The 19,229-nt window shown below is 41.6% G+C and overlaps 1 protein-coding gene across 3 annotated transcripts in view; it reads left to right on the plus strand.

Annotated features, from left to right (window-relative positions):
• The window catches only part of dpy19l3 (dpy-19 like C-mannosyltransferase 3), a 61,897-nt gene that overhangs the window by 16,029 nt on the left and 26,639 nt on the right, over window positions 1-19,229 (plus strand). For 2 of the 3 annotated variants that reach the window (XM_080051832.1, XM_080051830.1), the window contains exons 8-14: window positions 1,344-1,445; window positions 2,402-2,475; window positions 4,098-4,256; window positions 6,027-6,134; window positions 11,429-11,540; window positions 12,837-12,893; window positions 13,271-13,353. In XM_080051832.1, the coding sequence (XP_079907958.1) occupies window positions 1,344-1,445; window positions 2,402-2,475; window positions 4,098-4,256; window positions 6,027-6,134; window positions 11,429-11,540; window positions 12,837-12,893; window positions 13,271-13,353 (695 nt within the window). The remainder of the gene's footprint in view (window positions 1-1,343; window positions 1,446-2,401; window positions 2,476-4,097; window positions 4,257-6,026; window positions 6,135-11,428; window positions 11,541-12,836; window positions 12,894-13,270; window positions 13,354-19,229) is intronic. The other variant, XM_080051831.1, reaches the window with a different exon arrangement.

Raw genomic sequence — 19,229 nt, forward strand, 5'->3', positions numbered from 1 at the left:
TGCAGTACGTTTTCATTTGTATGCTGCAGACACATTTTCCTGACTGGGGTCTGAATGTAATTTTAAATCAGACGTTATCACAGTAACACTCACAGATACATTACATGTGGAATGATGAATGGGGAACAGACGGAGAGATGGCGGAGGGGTGAGATTAAGAAGTTAGACTCTGAACCTGCAACACAGGCAATTCATAATAATAATAATTAATTGTATTTATGGGCGCCTTTTTTAAAGCACCCAAGGTCACTGTACAATGTAGAGTTAAAAAAGAACAACAATAAAGCAATTAAAATGTGTTTAAAATCCTTAAGAACAGCGGAATGAGTGGGACAAAGTGGGTGATAAGCAACAATTTGGCCGAGTATGCCAGTTTAAAAAGATGTGCTTTGAGATGGGACAGAATGGATGTCTGGTGAAATTGTGGGGCGACTGTGGCTCAGGTGGTTAAGCGGGTTGGCCAACGATCCCCGCCCGGCCACCTGTGTCATGGTTGTTGTGTCCTTGGGCAAGCCACTTCACCCACCTTGCCTGGTGTGAATGTGTATGACTGCTGTATGTTTTGAGGTGGTGGTCGGAGGGGCCGTTGGCGCTGAATGGCTGCCACGCTTCCGTCAGTCTGCCCCAGGGCAGCTGTGGCTACTCTCGTAGTTTACCACCGCCAGTATGACTGTGTGTGAACGAATTGAACCTGGAACCATGTAAGCGCTTTGAGTCCTTAGGGAATAAAGCGCTATATGAATCCTATCAATTATTATTATTAAATGATCCATAGTCCCTGGAATAACATATTGAGGTGCCTGATCATAAACGTATTGGCATAAAACCTTGAGAAGAGCAGAGTTGTTTAGGAGTTGGACTTGACTTGGAGATTGACTCTGAACTTCATAGCCACGACCTGAGACTTACCCGTGACTTGCAGAACATGACCTTTGTCCCCAATGTTGAGGTTGAAATGTGTGTCGGTTTGTAGCCATGTGGCACAGCAGACAGTGTTGACGTGTAGCGTGTAGGTGAATTGATGCATGGTCAAGTGATTCTGGATGCATTCAAATGTGAAAAGAACTGCACTGAGTTCATAGCTGTGGAAAAGGGGTAGGATTAAATAAGTGTATACTTCTTCCTACTCCTTTTCAGGCATATCAATTCAATATGTTATTTGTTTATTTTTGTTTATTTTTATTTTTTTTGTGAAATCATTTGAACATGTTTTTTTTTTGTATGTTCATGCTTTTCATTTTTTGTAATTTTGATATGTCTGGAATTAATTGAATCAATCAATCAATCAATCAATCAATCAATCAATAACAGTATGTGTTGGTGTATTAATCTCTTGCTTCCAGCCTGCTCTGAAGACAGGAAGCCTGCTGGTTCGTCTGGGCAAACTGCTCCTCCACAGCGCCATGGTTCTCCTCCTCACCTTCACCATCAACTACCTGGCCAAGGTACTCTTCTTCTTCTTCTTCTTCTTCTTCTTCTTCTTCTTCTTCTTCTTCTTCTTCTTCTTCTTCTTCTTCTTCTTCTTCTTCTTCTTCTTCTTCTTCTTCTTCTTCTTCTTCTTCTTCTTCTTCTTCTTCTTCTTCTTCTTCTTCTTCTTCTTCTTCTTCTTCTATATTTCTGTCCTCTCCTGTTTCACCCATCCCTTCCTACCTCCAGCCCCCACCTGCCCGTCCCTACGTCTGTCCGCCCCGGGCCATGCTCGTGAGCCCTATATCTCAGGAAAGGGTTAGGGGGTTTAGGGACTTTCTTCAAACTCTAATTCAAGTAAATGGTAAATGGACCTGACTTACATAGCACTTTTTAGCCGATTTTCTCAGCCCCAAAGCGCTTTAGATTTCTTACCACATTCAGCCATTCACACACACACACACACACACACATTCATACACCGATGGCAGTAGCTTTAATTAGTGGATTGACTCTTTAGATTTTGAAAGTCAAAGGTCAAGGTCACTGTCTCGCGTATTGTGAGGTTGCAGTGACTTTGTGCCATATGTTAGCTTCGTGGGAGCTTTACTTTCTTTAAAGCATTGCCTACCACCACGCCAATTGTAAGCCTCTTGTAGGCATTTCACCGCCAGGAGGTAGTTTTACTTTCCCATTTTGTTCCCTCGACCCTGTTTCCCTTTACACTCTACCCCCTGCTCCCTCTCCTGCAGCCCTCTCCTCCTCCTGCTGCATCGTAGACTTGTAGGTATAATGTGAGGTCACCATTGGAGCTCAGCTTCACTTATTTACTTATTTATACTGTATATCTCAGCAGGCTGATCTCAAGCCTTGACAAGATGACCTTATCCACCTGTATGTGTGTGTGTGTGTGTGTGTGTGTGTGTGTGTGTGTGTGTGTGTGTGTGTGTCTGTGTGTGCGTGCGTGCGTGTGTGCACATGTGTTTGTTTACAGAAAGCACTTCAACTCAGGTCAGACGAGCACATCTTTAAATTCATCAAGTCAAAGTTTGCCCTGGGGCCGACCAGGTATGAACACACACACACTTATACACTATATGCCTACAAACATGGACTCACCTGCTTGTCTTTCTCGAACACACACCATCACACACCACACTCATATTCATTTTGACACAATGGCGGGCTCACGCACTGTGGTTTGTACACAATCTGCCCCGGTGCACACCTTCAGATTGGATCCAGTGTGACCGTATTATTGGCTAAGCACCAGTGTTGTAGCACCTGCAACGCTGGCGTGTGAATAATAGATGGCGGGGGTAAGTGCGGCAGGCCAACCCATCATTCAGATGCCGTGTGTGTGTGTGTGTGTGTGTGTGTGTGTGTGTGTGTGTGTGTGTGTGTGTGTGTGTGTGTGTGTGTGTGTGTGTGTGTTGTGTGTGTGTGCATGCGCCCGTGCGTGCGTGTTGAACAGCTCAGCCTCTGGATAGCTGCTCCGAGGTGGCAGATAACACAGACGCCACAGAACTAGCCTTTAAATTATTCAGGAGGCTGTAGAACATAACATGTAATGCTTTACTCTATCTCTAGCCTCTACCCTTCGCCAGCTAAGACGCCTTTTCTTCTCCTCTCTCTCCAGCGGTTCCTGTCTTTTGTTCTTTCCCTTTAGTGAGATCTCAATTCTCAGTTCAATTACGTATATCGGGCGGGCTGTTTATCAGGGAGCCGCCACGGTCAACGCAATTCCCAAGATGCATGCTATTCAAAAAGAGACACTAGTTTGTACTCTGCCTTCATGCTTCGTTGAGAAAAATAAATGAAAACAAAGTCTACATTATAGTACAGAAATGCATCTTCCACCTGACAAAAGAAAGCCTTCACATTTGTAGATTTTGTTTTCCATTGCGATATATAAACACTTGAGTTTTCATACACGTACGGAGAAAATTCAATACATGTCCACTTTTGCAGCTTTGTCTTCAGTGTAGAAGGGTTTTCTTTGCCCTTCTTTGCCATTTTTATTCTGTGCACATGGACCACTGTCTTGATGAATTTCTGAGTGGTTGGACAAAGCCTGCATTTTCCAGTGCTTCTAAGAGGGCTCGAAAAAATTGAGTCGTGTGAACCCTATATATATGAACGAACAAGTATCTGTATTGACTTGCTTCTTATACTCAAGGACTTATAATCAAGGACATTCTCTAGGTATTTGCACTGTACATGAGTTTTTTTTTACGTGTGATCTTACTTTCTTATTTCTGCCCAACTCCATTTCAGGTGCAAACATTGTAACGTTTTCTTAACTAAATTTGTTTCACAGCTATAGTTAGTGTTTCCCTATATATGGTTACTGAATATTGTTAAAGAGTAAACCATGGCTCTCTTTTCAGTTAAAAAAAAAAAAAGTCAAAAAATATGAATACAACATTGTGGGGCAGAACTTGAGTAGCGAACTCCACTATTCATCATACAAGCTGTCGGATTCATTTTGTGGCTATAGCTCGGTTATTTGAACCTTGATGTTAGCTTGGTTTAGTTATATTGAAAGAATACGGTTGTTGTTGGTAGTAGGCATATGAATATCCTAAAGATGGTCCTCGACACACTAGTTACTAGACAACTGACTACCACAGTAGCCATCTTTAACCAAAGACTCTCTCACTCTGTGTGTTTGGCCTCTCCCCCTGTAGGGATTTTGATGCCAGTCTGTACCTGTGTGAGGAAGCCTTTGGTGTTTTGCCCCTGGACACACTGGAGCGTCTGGCTGGCACCCTGCTGCTCTACCCATACATCCTCACACTGCTGCTGCTCAGTGGACTGCTGGCTGTGGCTGCACTGAAGAATCTGAGGTATACAGGGGCTGAGTGAGGGGACAACAATGGGAAGAGGAGAAGGCCTTCCTAGTGCACACTTTTCAAATCTCCTTCAAATCACATATAAAGGAGATACCTCTAATACTAAAAAGTGGAGTCAGCGATTCTGAAGAATGCTTGTTGTCAAAATTCACTGTTTGTCAAAATCAGTGAATATCTGCCCAAGATATCCACGACCTGTCTTTACTGCTCGCACACGTTAAAAAAGAAAAATCCAGTGTTAATACTCACCCTAGAATCTGTAAACGGGCCTGTTGATAGCTAACTGTGGGCCCCCCTTTTTTATTTATTTTTCTTAAATGGCCTTTGTTAACATACCCATTTACAGAGCATATAGGCTGTGTATTAACACCAGATTTTTCTTTAGCGCACACACAGTACAGGCAGGTAGCAGAGCGTGAAGAGATATTCACTGATTTGGACAACAAGCGTTATACAGAATCGCTGACACCACCTTAAAACGCATATGAATATAATGATGTTTCAACTGGCCCCAAGGCCTTTCTTTTCTAGCACAGGCCAAGCATTTGCTACATCTCTGTAACCCTTTCATCAATTAAGTCTTTGACCCTATATAAGTGTCTTATATATTTTTTAATAAGTGGTCTCTCTCGTATCCAGTGCAATGTTGGCTGAACATCACAACACCTAACCAGGAAGATTAATTAGGATTCAGTGAAGGTTTACGCTCTATTTACGACTTGCTTGTAAATAGAGTGCAGGGTTCACATCCCAAAGGAGAAGAGCCTACTGCGTTTGCATATTAATAATAAATATATAATGTTGCTTTCAAGAACCAATTAAAAAAAAATGAAATAAATATCCTGTTCTCAGTAACTATCTTGTGCTTCAAAATGTATGCCGTTTCTAGTTCAGAAGTAACTAATATCAACGAAGTGAAATTTAGAATGATGATTTCAACACTATTCCTCCTCAAACTCGGTGTGGGAAAAACAAGTGTGCGTCCTTATTAGGGCAGTTTTCTTTTAAAGAAGGTAGTCAAATGTAAAGGCACGCATAGTTTCAGGTCTCGCATGAGGGAATGCAGATTGAATTTAGAAGAGGATATACGTTTGTCTATAAGGAGGCAGGGTGCCATGCAGTCACAGTATAGTGGTCAGATTTAGTCATGACATTGTTGCTTCGCGCTCCGGACGGAAAAACACATTATTCCACCAGCTGCATCTCAAAAAGCTTCATTTGCCTGTAGGGCGAGGTGAGGGGAGGGGGGGGGGGGGGTCACATTCAACTAATCACATTAGCATATCAACTCGCCCTCTGCTGTTGGATGGCTGGAATGCTAAGCTCATCGAGCTAAGGGGCCTGTTTGCCAATTTCAGGAGTGAATTTTATCCCGTTTTACCCCCCCCTCCCCCCTACCCATCTCACGTAGAAGGAAGAAGCCATATTGGATTTGTATTCAAATGGAAGCATGGTTGGTGTCCATCTCTTGTCAGTGCCGGGGGCCAAATACTCAGAGCGACATCATTGCCCTTGGTCCTCTCTCTCTCTGTTTACCTGTGTGCTGACTCCCGCAGTCAAAAAAAGGGTTGTGGGTCATTGGGTGTAACGCTTGTTCAAAGACGGCTAATGAAATCTGAAATAACAGCTACCCAATTCTGAGTAATCTTGATAGTACAAATTCCACCTACCTTACCCCGTCTGCCTCTCTTCTCAAGGCTGCTATATGTTATGTATCTCGGTTGTATTTAGTCTAGCTAAGCTGCCTTTATTGTTTATTCTCAGCAGGCCCAAAGGAGTCGGGGAGGGGATCGCGGTGGCGGTTCGTCCAGACGTTGCCTACAATCTCTTGCATACGCTCTTCTATGGTCTCTTGGCTTTCAGCACTATGAGGTGAGATCACCCACACCACACACAGGTCATGACAGGACCATGTACATGTGTTTAGAATAGACAAATGTATTGATCCCAAGAAGAGCAATTCATGTGCAGTTCACCCCATCCACAATCACACAAACAACATCCAAAATGTTACATGTTGAATGCACAGGACAGCAAGGTAAAGAGCATAAGGTAAAATAAATAGCCATACAATGGATACTAAAAAGACATTGTTACACGTAAAGGTACTGTACTGTCAAAACATTTAATTTCACATGACTCCCTTCTGAGTTGAATAACCAAAAAAGCTGAAGGAAGAACATCTTTGGAGTATCCGTTTCTTTAGAGGTAGGCCTACATGAGAACAGCTGCCCAAAGGCTGGGTTCACTCACATGTCTTTGTAGTCACGTTGGTTAACATCCCACACGACGGCAGTTCAGATGCACTTCTCCTCTTGACAGCTTGATTGTGCATGCTCGGGAGCAGACGCTGGATATCCAAGTGCCTCTCAAATGCTGTTAACCAAGTGTGTGAGTGGGCCACTTTAGCCTTGCTCAGCCAACCGCACCGACAAGAACCCTCACACAGTACTTCAGCATTTTCATATGGTGACACCAGTCAGGAAGAGTTGACACGGTCGGACAACGTAATTAGTACTCTAAACTACGCCATATGGCTGACACACTCAAATGTCAAACCAATATACAGTATGCATGAACAATGGTAGTTCTTTTGACTGCACAAGTCAACACAAGCACACGATTGACTGTTGCTGTTATGCCTTATACCCCTTGGTTAATTTTGCTAGATGATCAATATTGTTTAAACAACAAATGGACATTGCACACTTTTAATTATTTTAATCTATCTATCTATCTATCTATCTATCTATCTATCTATCTATCTATCTATCTATCTATCTATCTATCTATCTATCTATCTATCTATCTATCTGTCTATCTGTCTATCTGTCTATCTATCTATCTATCTATCTATCTATCTATCTATCTATCTATCTATCTATCTATCTATCTATCTATCTATCTATCTATCTATCTATCTATCTATCTATCTATCTATCTATCTATCTATCTATCTATCTATCTATCTATCTATCTATCTATCTATCTATCTATCTATCTATCTATCTATCTATCTATCTATCTATCTATCTATCTATCCCTGTCTGTCTGTCTGTCTGTCTGTCTGTCTGTCTGTCTGTCTGTCTGTCTGTCTGTCTGTCTATCTATCTACAGTATATGCTGTATATCTCTAAGCAAACAATGATCTTAATGTGTTCGGATATTCATTTTGAAATATGATACAGCTTTACGATGATAACAATTGTGTGATCACTTTTGAAAGAATAAGTTCTTGATTTCAGGCCGCATAAAATAAGAGTAACTTTCCCCCAATCCAATAAAGAGCAAGACGGAGCTGTAACAACTGTCTCCTTAACTCTGAGATAGTTTGCAAGAACAAGATGCACTTCTAAAAGATCCAGAGGCCACTTTCCACACGATGTATGGAAGTCTGAAATAATAAAAAACCTTGACAGAAATATGAGCGTGCCTCTGTGGTAAACTGTGACCCCTATGCATGCATATTTTCATATTCATATATTTAGTCAGTGGGAATTCTAAGCACCCCAAAGCGAAGTGGTGATGCATTGAACCCAGAGGCTGTTTTTTTGCTTGTTTTTCTTGGTACATTCACTACATGTCTCATCCTGGCATGCTACTCTATTGGATTGTGTCCAAAGGTTTTCACACCCACAGCGTGTCTATCTCTATATGAAGAGATGGGGGGGGGACTGTTGGTGTTCCGAGCCGGGGGGATATAAGAAGACATATGGTCGGGACATTTTGTGCCATGCTGCTGTCAGTAACTATAGAGGGGAATTGGAAAAGGCATTTTTTCTCATACTTTTTTATTCTAAATCAGATAGCGAAATATGCTTCTCCAGATTGTGCAGAGCACCGGTTTCGTTTTAACTGATAAAGAAGAAACCCTCTGAGGTCTAAGGGTGTGTTCTCCATTTCTACATACTTTCTTTTTTTTTATAAATTCTCATTTTAAAGGTGGATAAAATAATACCCAAGTGGTTCACATCAAACTTCTCACAACACTCAGCTATCTGTAAGCTGAGAAATGTCCACTTTGGTCCTAGAGCACTGTGGAAAGACAACTTTTTGGCAGATACACTGAAAATTGGAAGTTTGGATGTTGGAAAATCTGACAATGTGTGTGAAAGATTTAAAGATCAACCCTAAGTCATAATAGTTATGGCTCTTGAAATTGCTTCTGCAAAGCCTTAGGTTCACAAATGCATTGACTCCCCCCCCAAAAAAAAGAAGCGAAGTGCAAAAGCATGATAAAAATACATATTTGAAATACTGTTTATGTCGATACTTTCTCCATATTCTCCAAAATGAAACTCATCGTACATAAAATAAAAATAAATGTTCAAATGGAAAGGGGAAGTATATATGTATAACAATTTCCAAACAAACAATTAATACAGTACATACCCTGAATCTGAAGGTGAGCAGGTAGGGAGGAGTTGTCAGTTATTCAGTTAAGAACAATATTTGTGTGAAAAAGAACATAAAAAAACACTGCCTTGCTCTGTGTGTAAGATATTTCATAGTGTGGTCCCATTAGCCACACACTATATTTCTCTAAAACTCTTCTCCCGTGTAACACTGCTCCCCTTTGGCCCGTGGACTATTTCTCTGGTTGACTGCATCATCCTGTGGCAGCTTGTCTCTGTGGAATCACACACACACACACACACACACACACACACACACACACACACACACACACACACACACACACACACACACACACCAGCTCTGTCTCTTTACTTTAGACCTGACCATTCAACAGAAACATCCCTTCTTGCGGAGGACCATTAAATCCGGGCCACTTTTCTCTTATTTCTCAGAATGTGTGTGTGTCGGCTTTTAGTACTGCTGTGACACGGTGGCTCTCAAACAAATACACTCTTTATGGGTCACACCATATCTATAAACACCAAACAATATCCGCCTGTCTGACCTCAACCTCTCAAACAACTGCCTCAATGTTCCACTCAGAGGAGAATATCTCTTTTTGCTTTGCACTCTGTGTTTTCCTTTTGTAAAATGATTTGCTGTAAATTGTCTGGCTTTTTGTGAAGTGTTTTAACATTGCTCCTGTTCCGTCACACTGTCTAGCCTTTGTGTGTTATGACAGAGTAACTTAAAAACCTTTGACATTCTTGGTTGTTGATAACCTCCTGTAATTTAACTTGTGACATGAATGTAGTAAGTCAAAGCTGTACCACAGAACTACAGCCCCAATCCCCATCATTTTTCTTGCAATGATTTCCCTCACTGGTAACACTTAACAGTAAGGGTACATTAATTAACGTTTACTTAATGCTGAGTTAATGCTTAATTAGCACATACTACACATTAGGGTACATTAATTAACCATTCACTAACCGTTAGTTAATGCTTAATATGCATTACCTATGCATTAACTAACCGCTAATGGAATTAACTAAGAATGAACTAACAGTTAACGTATCCTTATTGTAAAGGGTTACCCACTCACTCAATCAGTAGGATGAAGCCAATTATCATCATGGGTATTATACATGCTACAATTTTATGTCATTTGGCAAAGCCTTGCGGTTAGTTGTGGATGATACAAGCCTCACTAACATTCACCATATTTCATGGGCATTATCAAATGTATATAAAATTGTTTGTATAAATGGCTGGTCATATAATTGAGGCCCCTGTTATTGTTTGTTACGACCATATTATTTTATCAATGACAAACCTTGTTCACCCCATGTGACCACTCTGCAAGGTTTTAATTTGCCCTTGCTAATTAATGTCATATAAATATATTCCTATAAAGTTGAAATACTTCTGACTTCACAAACCCAGATATACGGTAGAAATGGCTGAAAACTGCTTCACAACAGTAACACAAATGTATACAACTTGCCATACCATGCCTTATTCATAAGCTCTGTAGTGTCACACAACTGAACCAATATGGCTTGTTGCATTTAGTTTTTTCCACTTTAAATATGCAATCCTGAACACAACAGTCCTCCCACAGCTGCGTCCCAACGTCTGTGTTTACTTCTCAATGAGTAGGTGTTGCTAGCGTCGTTAGCACATTTGCTACAAATGAAGTAGAAAATGCTGCCTTGCTTGACATCCAAAATTATTGATTGTAAAAGCATAATTGCCGTTTATCTGTAAGATCTTTGTGAGGACAGTCATGGAGTTTACAATTGGAATCCTCACGTATTTCCCTCTATATTTATAGAAACCTGTAATCATCCAGTCACAAAGAAGAGGCACTATTTTTTTTTCCATCTGATTCGTTCATAGCAACAAAGAGAAGCAGGTTGTGTAAGGTTCACATAATTAGCTTACTTTGAATAACACATTGAGTGCAGTATAGACCTATTGCAAGTAGCTGGGTCCCTCTGTGCATGTTAATGATGCATATTAGTAATATTACGTTGGTATGGTAAGTATGTGTGGAGGGCATGATTTGCTATACTGTACATCTAGTTTACTTTGCATATGACGTCTGTAACAGTCTGTGACAAATTCACTGATTGAATCAACACAAAAGGAGACAGATCTAAAAGCTCTTAACACAGCAGCAGCTACAGTGCAGAACAGACACAGTTGATTTCAGCCCTTAATATATAACTCTGATGAAGGGATAAAGGCCAGAAGTGCAGGGAGCCATTGCTTTCTCATGGACCTTTGCATAAAAAAAACCCATTGAGAGTTATTTCTGTGAGGCTTCTTAATGCATTCTCCCTCTCTCTCTCACTCCCACTCCCTATCTCTCTCTCTCTCATGGCTACAGTATATCTCTGCACCTGTCAACTCTTTCTCAGCACTTCCTCTGTGCTGCCTACCTCCTCTGTGTTTAATTTTCGTTTCATTTGCAGAGAACTCTTAATTAAAGGTGGAGAAGGCTTGTTGTTAGAAATCAATGAATATCTCCTCACGGTCCACTACCTGTCTATACTGTGTGTGTGTGTGTGTGTGTGTGTGTGTGTGTGTGTGTGTGTGTGTGTGTGTGTTATTATATTATATTATATTATATTATATTATATTATATTATATTATATTATATTATATTATATTATATTATATTATATTATATTATATTATATTATATTATATTATATTATATTATATTATATTATTATATTATATTATATTTTTGAACACTGCTTGATATTGCCCCTCTCTCTCCCACTCTGTCCACCCAGGATGAAGTACATATGGACGGGTCACATGTGTGCGCTGGCAGCCTACGGTGTGTGTGGTACGGAGCTGTGGACTCTGCTTCTCAATACATTGCGCTGCAACAGCAAACTTCTGGTAACCAGCTCACAACAACTGCTTATTCAGCTCAAGATTAATCGCTACACCCACACAATTTAGTTTCCCCCCCCCCCCCCACACTTGTGAAGCTATACATTAATCAATACTTTTTTCTATTACCCATGGATCAAAGGGATTTGTGTCATGTGAAAGGTGTAAGCATCCACCATGAATCGTCCCACTTCATATGTGTGTTCACATTATCCACATTGTTACTGTTCAAACACACCGCATACAAAATATGTTGTAGCGAGTGGAGAGAGTTTTTTTTTTCTTTTCCTACATTTTGTTTGTGGGGATTGCATTGAGCAGAGAGAAGCTTTTCTATTCTGTATTTCAAGTGCATAGCTCGGCTGTCTTTTTTTTTTCACTTTCCCTTGATCCAGTGGAAGCATCTGTTACTCTGCGGCACTGCATGATATTAATGATGTGTCTAAGTTATAGGTGTGTGTATTTATATAGCGCAATTCAGACACAAGGCAATTCAAAGAGCTTTACAGCGGAGTATAATAACAACAACCACAAAATCAGACATAACACATATTTATATTGCATTCAAGAGACAATGAAAGCGAACGAGTCAGACATGCTGTTAAAAGATTAAAATAATGTGCATTTAAAAGACAATACAAACAAGCAAATAAAAAGTGACATGTTAGGAGGCGAACAGAAAAGTATGTGGCTATAGTTGAGAAGGGCTTAGAGTTGCCGCAGTTTTCTAGGAGTTTGTTCCAAATAATCGGCACTACAACTGAAAGATGTCTCTACATGTACAGTAATATTCCAAACGTAGTGCATCAGTCTGTCAAGTGGCCTTCAAACAACGTAGCCTTAAGAAGAGGGTGTTTTTTTATTATCAGACTTGCCGTTTTGGTCAGTACTTTGATACTTGTTCTAGTGAACATTTTGTCTTCCACCATTCTGCAAAGACTACATACAACATTGATATCTTTCTCTAACAGCCCATTGTGAGACACTGTTGAAAGATGACTTATTTTCCCCATGTTAACTTTTGAATCCTCAGCCTCTATCCTGTTGTCTGCTGATTACACTGCTCGTAAGGCCACTAGGTGTCAGTGTGGTCACAACATGACGACAGCATGGATCAGATAAGAATGGATCCTTGTGTCTGTCAGTTATCTCCCTGTTATCTCTCTCTCTCTCTCTCTCTCTCTCTCTCCGAGCTTGTCTTCACTTCTTAGCTGTATCTCTGCCTACTGATACCATTCTATTCTTTCATTTCATTATGGCTCTTTCCCCCCCCCCCCCCCCCCTCTCTCTCTCATTGTGCAGTTAAGGCTGGTGAGATACGCGGTTCCGCTGGCGATGATCGTTTGCCTGTATCACAAGGTATGCGCCATTCTCTCGGTGGTTGCTGCTCATCTCTGTATTGACAGCTTCATTAAAGAGCACCTGTCAGCTCGCTGCAAACTGTGTGAAACGAGATGAAAAAAAATGCCTGAAATTGAAGTTTTCCCCAAGAAAATGATAACAAGCAATTGGATCATGACAGGATACCAAAAATGATTGCTTCCACTTATTTATTTTATTTTTGTTATTCTGTCCTTTGGAAAAAGTCTAAAATGGCTGCCATAAACACAGTTCTATTCGGTGTGGTAATGAGATGTTATTCAAGATATGTCAGTAGGTGTGATGCTCTGCCTCATAGTCTTAATGCACGCTAACACAGGGCTTTCCATCCCCCTTGGTCTGTTTTTCTATTCTAGTTCTGGCCTAAGATAATGGAGGAGCTTTCAGAACTGAGGGAGTTTCACGATCCAGACACAGTGGAGCTCATGACCTGGATAAGGTACACACACTCGCGCAAACACACACACACACACACACACACACACTCTCACGCACACACACACACACACACACACACACACACACACACACTCACGCACACACGCGCACACACACACACACACTAAGAAAAGAGACCACTTCAAATTGGGATACATCTGATTAGCTTGTTTACGCTGATCAAGTTTCCCTTTGCCTGATGTCCTTGATTTGTTTTTTTGTGTATGTGTGCGAGCATGTGTGCGTGCGTGCATGTGTGTATGTGTTCGAGTGTGCGTGCGTGTGTGTGTGTGTGTGTGTGTGCGTGCGTGTGTGCTACTATGTGTGTATATCAGTGCTTGTTTGCGGGGGTTTCGTAAGACTTGGGGGTTCAGGAAAGAACCCAGCTGTTTGGCAGAACTCTAACCCACCTCAGGCTCTCTGAATCTGGGCTTTCCATGGAGAGACTCAGCATGGGGCCATCACAGATAGAGATGTGATTTGGAATGGCTGCGTACCAGGGGAGGAAATTAGCAGCTCGGGGCAAAATGCCCCGGACAACTCTGAAATTGACCTTCAGTCATTTAAAATAGAGAATTGTTTTTCTGAGATTTAATTGGTATTTAAATTCATATGCATCGACAATGGACATCTATGCCTCCTTAGGACTCTCCAATACACACGACTCCCACCCCTTCCTCCTACGTGCTCCAACATTATTGCCATAGAGGCAGCAAATCGACCATGGATTGATCTGTGCAGAGAGTCTTAAATGTGTTTTGGAGAGCTCTGGCAGTACCCTGATAGAGGAAACAAGGTTTGCCAACACTTGATAAAATTGCCCCTGGAATTTATCCAAAATGCCCCTGAAACATAGTTCACTGGAGCAAAAAAATAAGTCCTTGGTAAAATATTTAATGTCCTTCCCTGCTGCATACTGTAGCTGCTGTTTGTGTGTGTGTGTGTGTGTGTGTGTGTGTGTGTGTGTGTGTGTGTGTGTGTGTGTGTGTGTGTGTGTGTGTGTGTGTGTGTGTGTGTGTGTGTGTGTGTTTGCACATCTGTGTGTGTCTGACATTTGCTGCTCATGAGGGTGTAGCAGTCCATATTGCATACATGTACTGTAACTACGCACCCACAGTGTCTGACCCAGTGACATGTCACATCACATCCCCCTCTGCCATGCTCCTTCTCTCTGGTGTTATTCTCTATTCAGAGCAGCACAGTGAAGTGAGATGAGCCTGAACTGGTGGCACAACCCTGCACCCGACATGGGTCACACAGTGTTCACTATTCAGCACTGGTGAATAGGCCTTTCTGTCAGGCCTATTCACCAACGCTGAACATCGGTGAAAGAGACCGAAAAACTGAAGCCTAAAATAATGAGCTTTCATACACTTTTTTTGTTGTTGTGGAGGATTGATTGATATTTCTTTATACAATTTTTATAATTAAAAGACAGTATTTTCCGTTTTTTCCGTCTTACCTATTCAAGTTAAAATTGGAACATTTATTAATGAAAGCAAACTATTCTATGGGAAGAAGTACCTATTTTTTTTTTCTATTTTAAAGTAGTCGTTTATAACTCAGTGTAAATGCTTAGTTCTGCAGTGAAGTGTTTGGCAGCTGCATATACTCTGAACAATGCTGTCTGGACATGCTTCAAGTGTTGTGCGTCAAACGTAGGCTTGTCTGAAAAGGCCTTACAAATAGAAAGGCAAAAAAATACCACACTAATTACTGTAAAAAAGATTGTTAGCATCAGCGAGAAGAAAGATCCTCCAATGATTGGGCCCTAGAACTCGGTGAGTATTAAATGTTTCCGCTTGTGTTTATGAATTTTACATACTTGCACATTTGCATCTGTATGCACTGTGTTGTCTATGTAGGAGCTGTGCCTAATGAGTACAGCCTGCTCTGTGTGCTATAAGTGAATGCAGAGACTGTGAGTCTCTGTATGTCTCTGCTGCTTTTAATTGGCCAGCCTTTTGGGAATGTTTTCCTTCGAGTCCCTTAGAGTCCTCAGCCCCACACACATGGGACAGAATGGATTACATTAGGTTTTCAAAAGCTTTGTAACGTTGCCGATGGCCATTAGTTTGTATTGTAGTAAATATATCTTCATTATTTTTTTGGGGGGGTGAAAACAATCCTCTAAATAGTCCATTGAAGCAAGCTTCTAGTTGAAAGCATTGCATGAAGTGGGATAGGAAGCAGTGAAGGGTCTTTCCCATACAGATGATCACTGTAGTTCACTTTCTATACTGAACAAGTCATGGTTCAAAGCTCATTATTTCCACCCCATCATATCACCAGCATGATGACACGACATGATGAGTGAGCCAGATGTGTGATTTTGAAGAAAATGGCCAATTCTGCTCTAATCCTATTAGACTGATAGTGGAATTGTACAGAGAAAGAGAGAGAGAGACAGAGAGATAGATGCAGAGAGAGACAGAGAGAGAGAGAGAGAGAGAGAGAGAGAGAGATGGATAGTTAGTGAGACAGAGGATTGTCAATGTACTTGTGTGTGTGTGTGTGTGACACGGGTTCCCTTCCCTCCGGAGCTAATCCCATTAGGCAGTAGAGGATTAGGGGCTGCCTACAGTTACCTTGGGTTCAGGCTGAGAGCGGGGCGGCGCTAAGCTTCTTGCCGTGGACGCTAATTACATTCCTGATGAAAGTGTTAGGATGGGGAATGGATGGCTCATCTTAGGCCTGCTGCTGCTAGCCTCTTTAGCCCGCTGAAGGGGTTATCGTTCGGCTTTTAAATTTTTTTCTTGTGTGGAAAAGATTGGTGGAGCATCCCAGACTGTGCTGTAATGAGGAGCAGAGCGGAGATGGATACAGCACGTGCATACAGAAAAGAGAGGGTTGTGTTTATTATTTCTGGGGCCCGGCGGCTATAGCTAGTGCACTCATGTAAAAAGCTGTGAGGGACTCATTGTGGGTAATTCTAGCTGCAGGTGCAATGTATGAATCATGCACGACTAATAAGGGTTGCAAAATATTCAGCAAAAAAATATTTAATAGGGTCCAGTGTTGAAATCAATTTTTATCTCTTTTCTGTTTCAACAAGGCTGGAATAAATTTAATGGGGGATAACAAATCAAATGCCACTAATTTCCCCCAAGTTTTATTCCACAAATCTTTCCCTATTGTACAAATCAGATGTTGGATTAGGTTGAGGAGAGGATAAAGATGTTTAAACAAGGGATTTAGAGATTTTAGTTGAGTATTAGATCAGAGATAAGAAGGTCCTCACTAGAGCTAACGAGACATTTCCTGTGCTCTCGTGAGTATAGAAATATGTTTTAAGAGCACTTGATGAGGGGGGATTATCAGAGAACTCCCATGGCCGAGCACTGATGAACCCTGGCTGGCTTTTGAAGAGCTCTAGTCTAGTGTAGGTTTTCTACGTGATAACGACCAGTCTCAAAAGCCATTATTCACAAGTGTCCCCCCCCCTCATTCCACACCTCGGCTGTAGGCTGCTCCTCTACTTTAAATGGACAGTCAATAAATCAATAGCAACGTCTGCCCGTCCCACCGCCTCCAGCTCTGAGTTATAGTTGCCAGTGTGCAGTTTTTTAGTCACCCACATCGCTCTTCTGTCTGTCCAGCCCATGTGCTCAGCTTGTTCCCTTAAACCCCCATACGAGGAACTTTAAAATGTTTCTGAAACGCTCTAATTTTTTTCCCCAATTCACGGCAGGCACAGACGGGGAAAAGCCTGTGTTTATGAACGCTACTAAATCAAGGTTTACTTTGCTTCACCATCATTCTACCATTATTAATCTGACATAGTGACACATAAATACATGACCTCATTGCGACGCATCTGTGGTCTCTCTTAATGGATGTATTCACTCGCTTATTAAACATATGAACGCACCGCAACACTGAAAAAATTCCTCATAGCTACTTTGATCTATACGTCCTCCTTACTTCTTTCAAATTCATTCATTTCGAACTTCCGGTGACGTCATGGTGATAGAAGCAGCCTGAGCCACCTGCTCCGCCAAAAAACCCTACAAAACTAGCTACATAAATGACAAACTAAAAACAAACCAGCCGAATTAAACATTGCTGAATTCTAGAATGCAAGCAGCAAAGAAAGACGGAGGTGGAAGGGGAAGAGGGGCTAAAAAGGATGAAACTAAACAATGCATCGCGGGTCCGCCATTTTCACCCGCGAGAGCCATGGCGCCAGCACCAGAACAATCAGCGGTACTTGCCGAACTACGTACATTCAGACAAGAACACGCAGAAGCCTCAGCAGACACGAGAACTACCCTGAACCGACTGGAAACAACCATAAACGATGTTTTAAAGAGGACGACTAAGTTGGAACAGCGGACCGCAAGTGTGGAGCGGAGGCTCGGCGACACGGAGGACAGAGGAATGCGACACGAGAGAGCCATCCGATATTTACTGCACAAAGAAGCAAGGCTATCTGCGAAGTGCGAGGATCTCGAGGCAAGAGCGAGACGCAATAACCTGCGTATTTATGGTGTCAAAGAAGGAAGCGAGAAAAATGACATGATACCATTTATTTCTGAGCTGCTGTGCACATCGCTCCAGTTACCGGAGGACCTTGAAGTGCGCGTCGAGAGAGCCCACCGCGCGCTTACAATGAGACCAAAAGAGGCTTCTGCTCCACCGAGATCGATCATCGTTCGGTTCCTGGACTATAGCGTTAAGGATGCTGTACTTCAACAGGCATGGAAGCAAAGAGGAGTTACATTTGAGGGGGAAAAAATCTTCTTCGACCAAGATTATACCGCAGACACACAGCAGAAGCGCAGACAGGTGAGGGACGTTATCAAGCAACTTAAAGAGAAGAAAATAAAAGCCCAATCTCCATTCCCGGCTCAGCTGAGACTCTACCTGGAATCAGGAGTCAAGGTGTTTACTACACTCACAGAAGCCGCGCCTACACTCGAGGAGATAGGGATTCACGTGAAGGTAGACGACAGAGAGAAACTGCAGAAGGAGTTGATGCAAGACCGTTGGTCCAGAGCTTCGAGGAGGCCAGAGAAAGGTCCATCTCCAATGTCTGATGCGGACTTACAGGCTTTTGTTCAAGGAAAAGACTAGATGGATGAACAGGCTGACATGTTGCCCACTGTAAGTTAAATGAAGAGTGTACAGCAGATGGCTGATAAATAATTTTTTTTTTTACTGCTGAAATAAGTGGGCTACTATACATGTATATTAAGCTAGTTTTTGTTATTATATAAGATGAACAAAAAAAAGGGTTTTTTGTGCAAACAGGCCGAGGGCTAATTCATAATCAGCACTTAGGCTACATATCCCTAGGATATTAGCAACTTTATCACAACAGATTAGTTGTTGAATAGTTGCATTCGCACTGTTTGTGTTTTCACCCCGGAGTGAATTAGTCACTACTCTCCGCCCTTCTTAAAAGGGACAGGTTGCTTTAGATGTTCTTGCAACCTGCTGGGTTCTTGGAAGTTCATTATTTAGGGTTTTATATTTTGGTTAGGTTGTTCGTGTACATAACCTTATGTAACATATACTCAAGGGAATCTTTTGGATGCATTGCCAGGGCCACTCGATCTAGAACGGGGAAGAAAGGAAGTGTTTGCTTATGCAAACTCCACCCTGATATAAATTATGAATAATTTGAATATAATAACTTACAATGTCCGTGGATTGAACCACCCAATTAAAAGAAAGAAGATATTTAGTCAGTTAAAGAAACTACATTGCTCGATTGCTCTATTACAAGAAACCCATCTAGTTGAGGAGGAACATAAGAAATTGAAAAGAGAATGGGTCGATCAAGTGTTCAGTGCTTCATGTGGCAAAAAAAGGGGAGTGGCAATCTTAATCAATAGAACAGTTGCTTTTTCCCCAGAAAAAATAATACAAGAC

Source organism: Ammodytes marinus (assembly GCF_949987685.1).
Source record: "Ammodytes marinus genome assembly, chromosome: 1".
Lineage (NCBI taxonomy): Eukaryota > Metazoa > Chordata > Actinopteri > Uranoscopiformes > Ammodytidae > Ammodytes > Ammodytes marinus.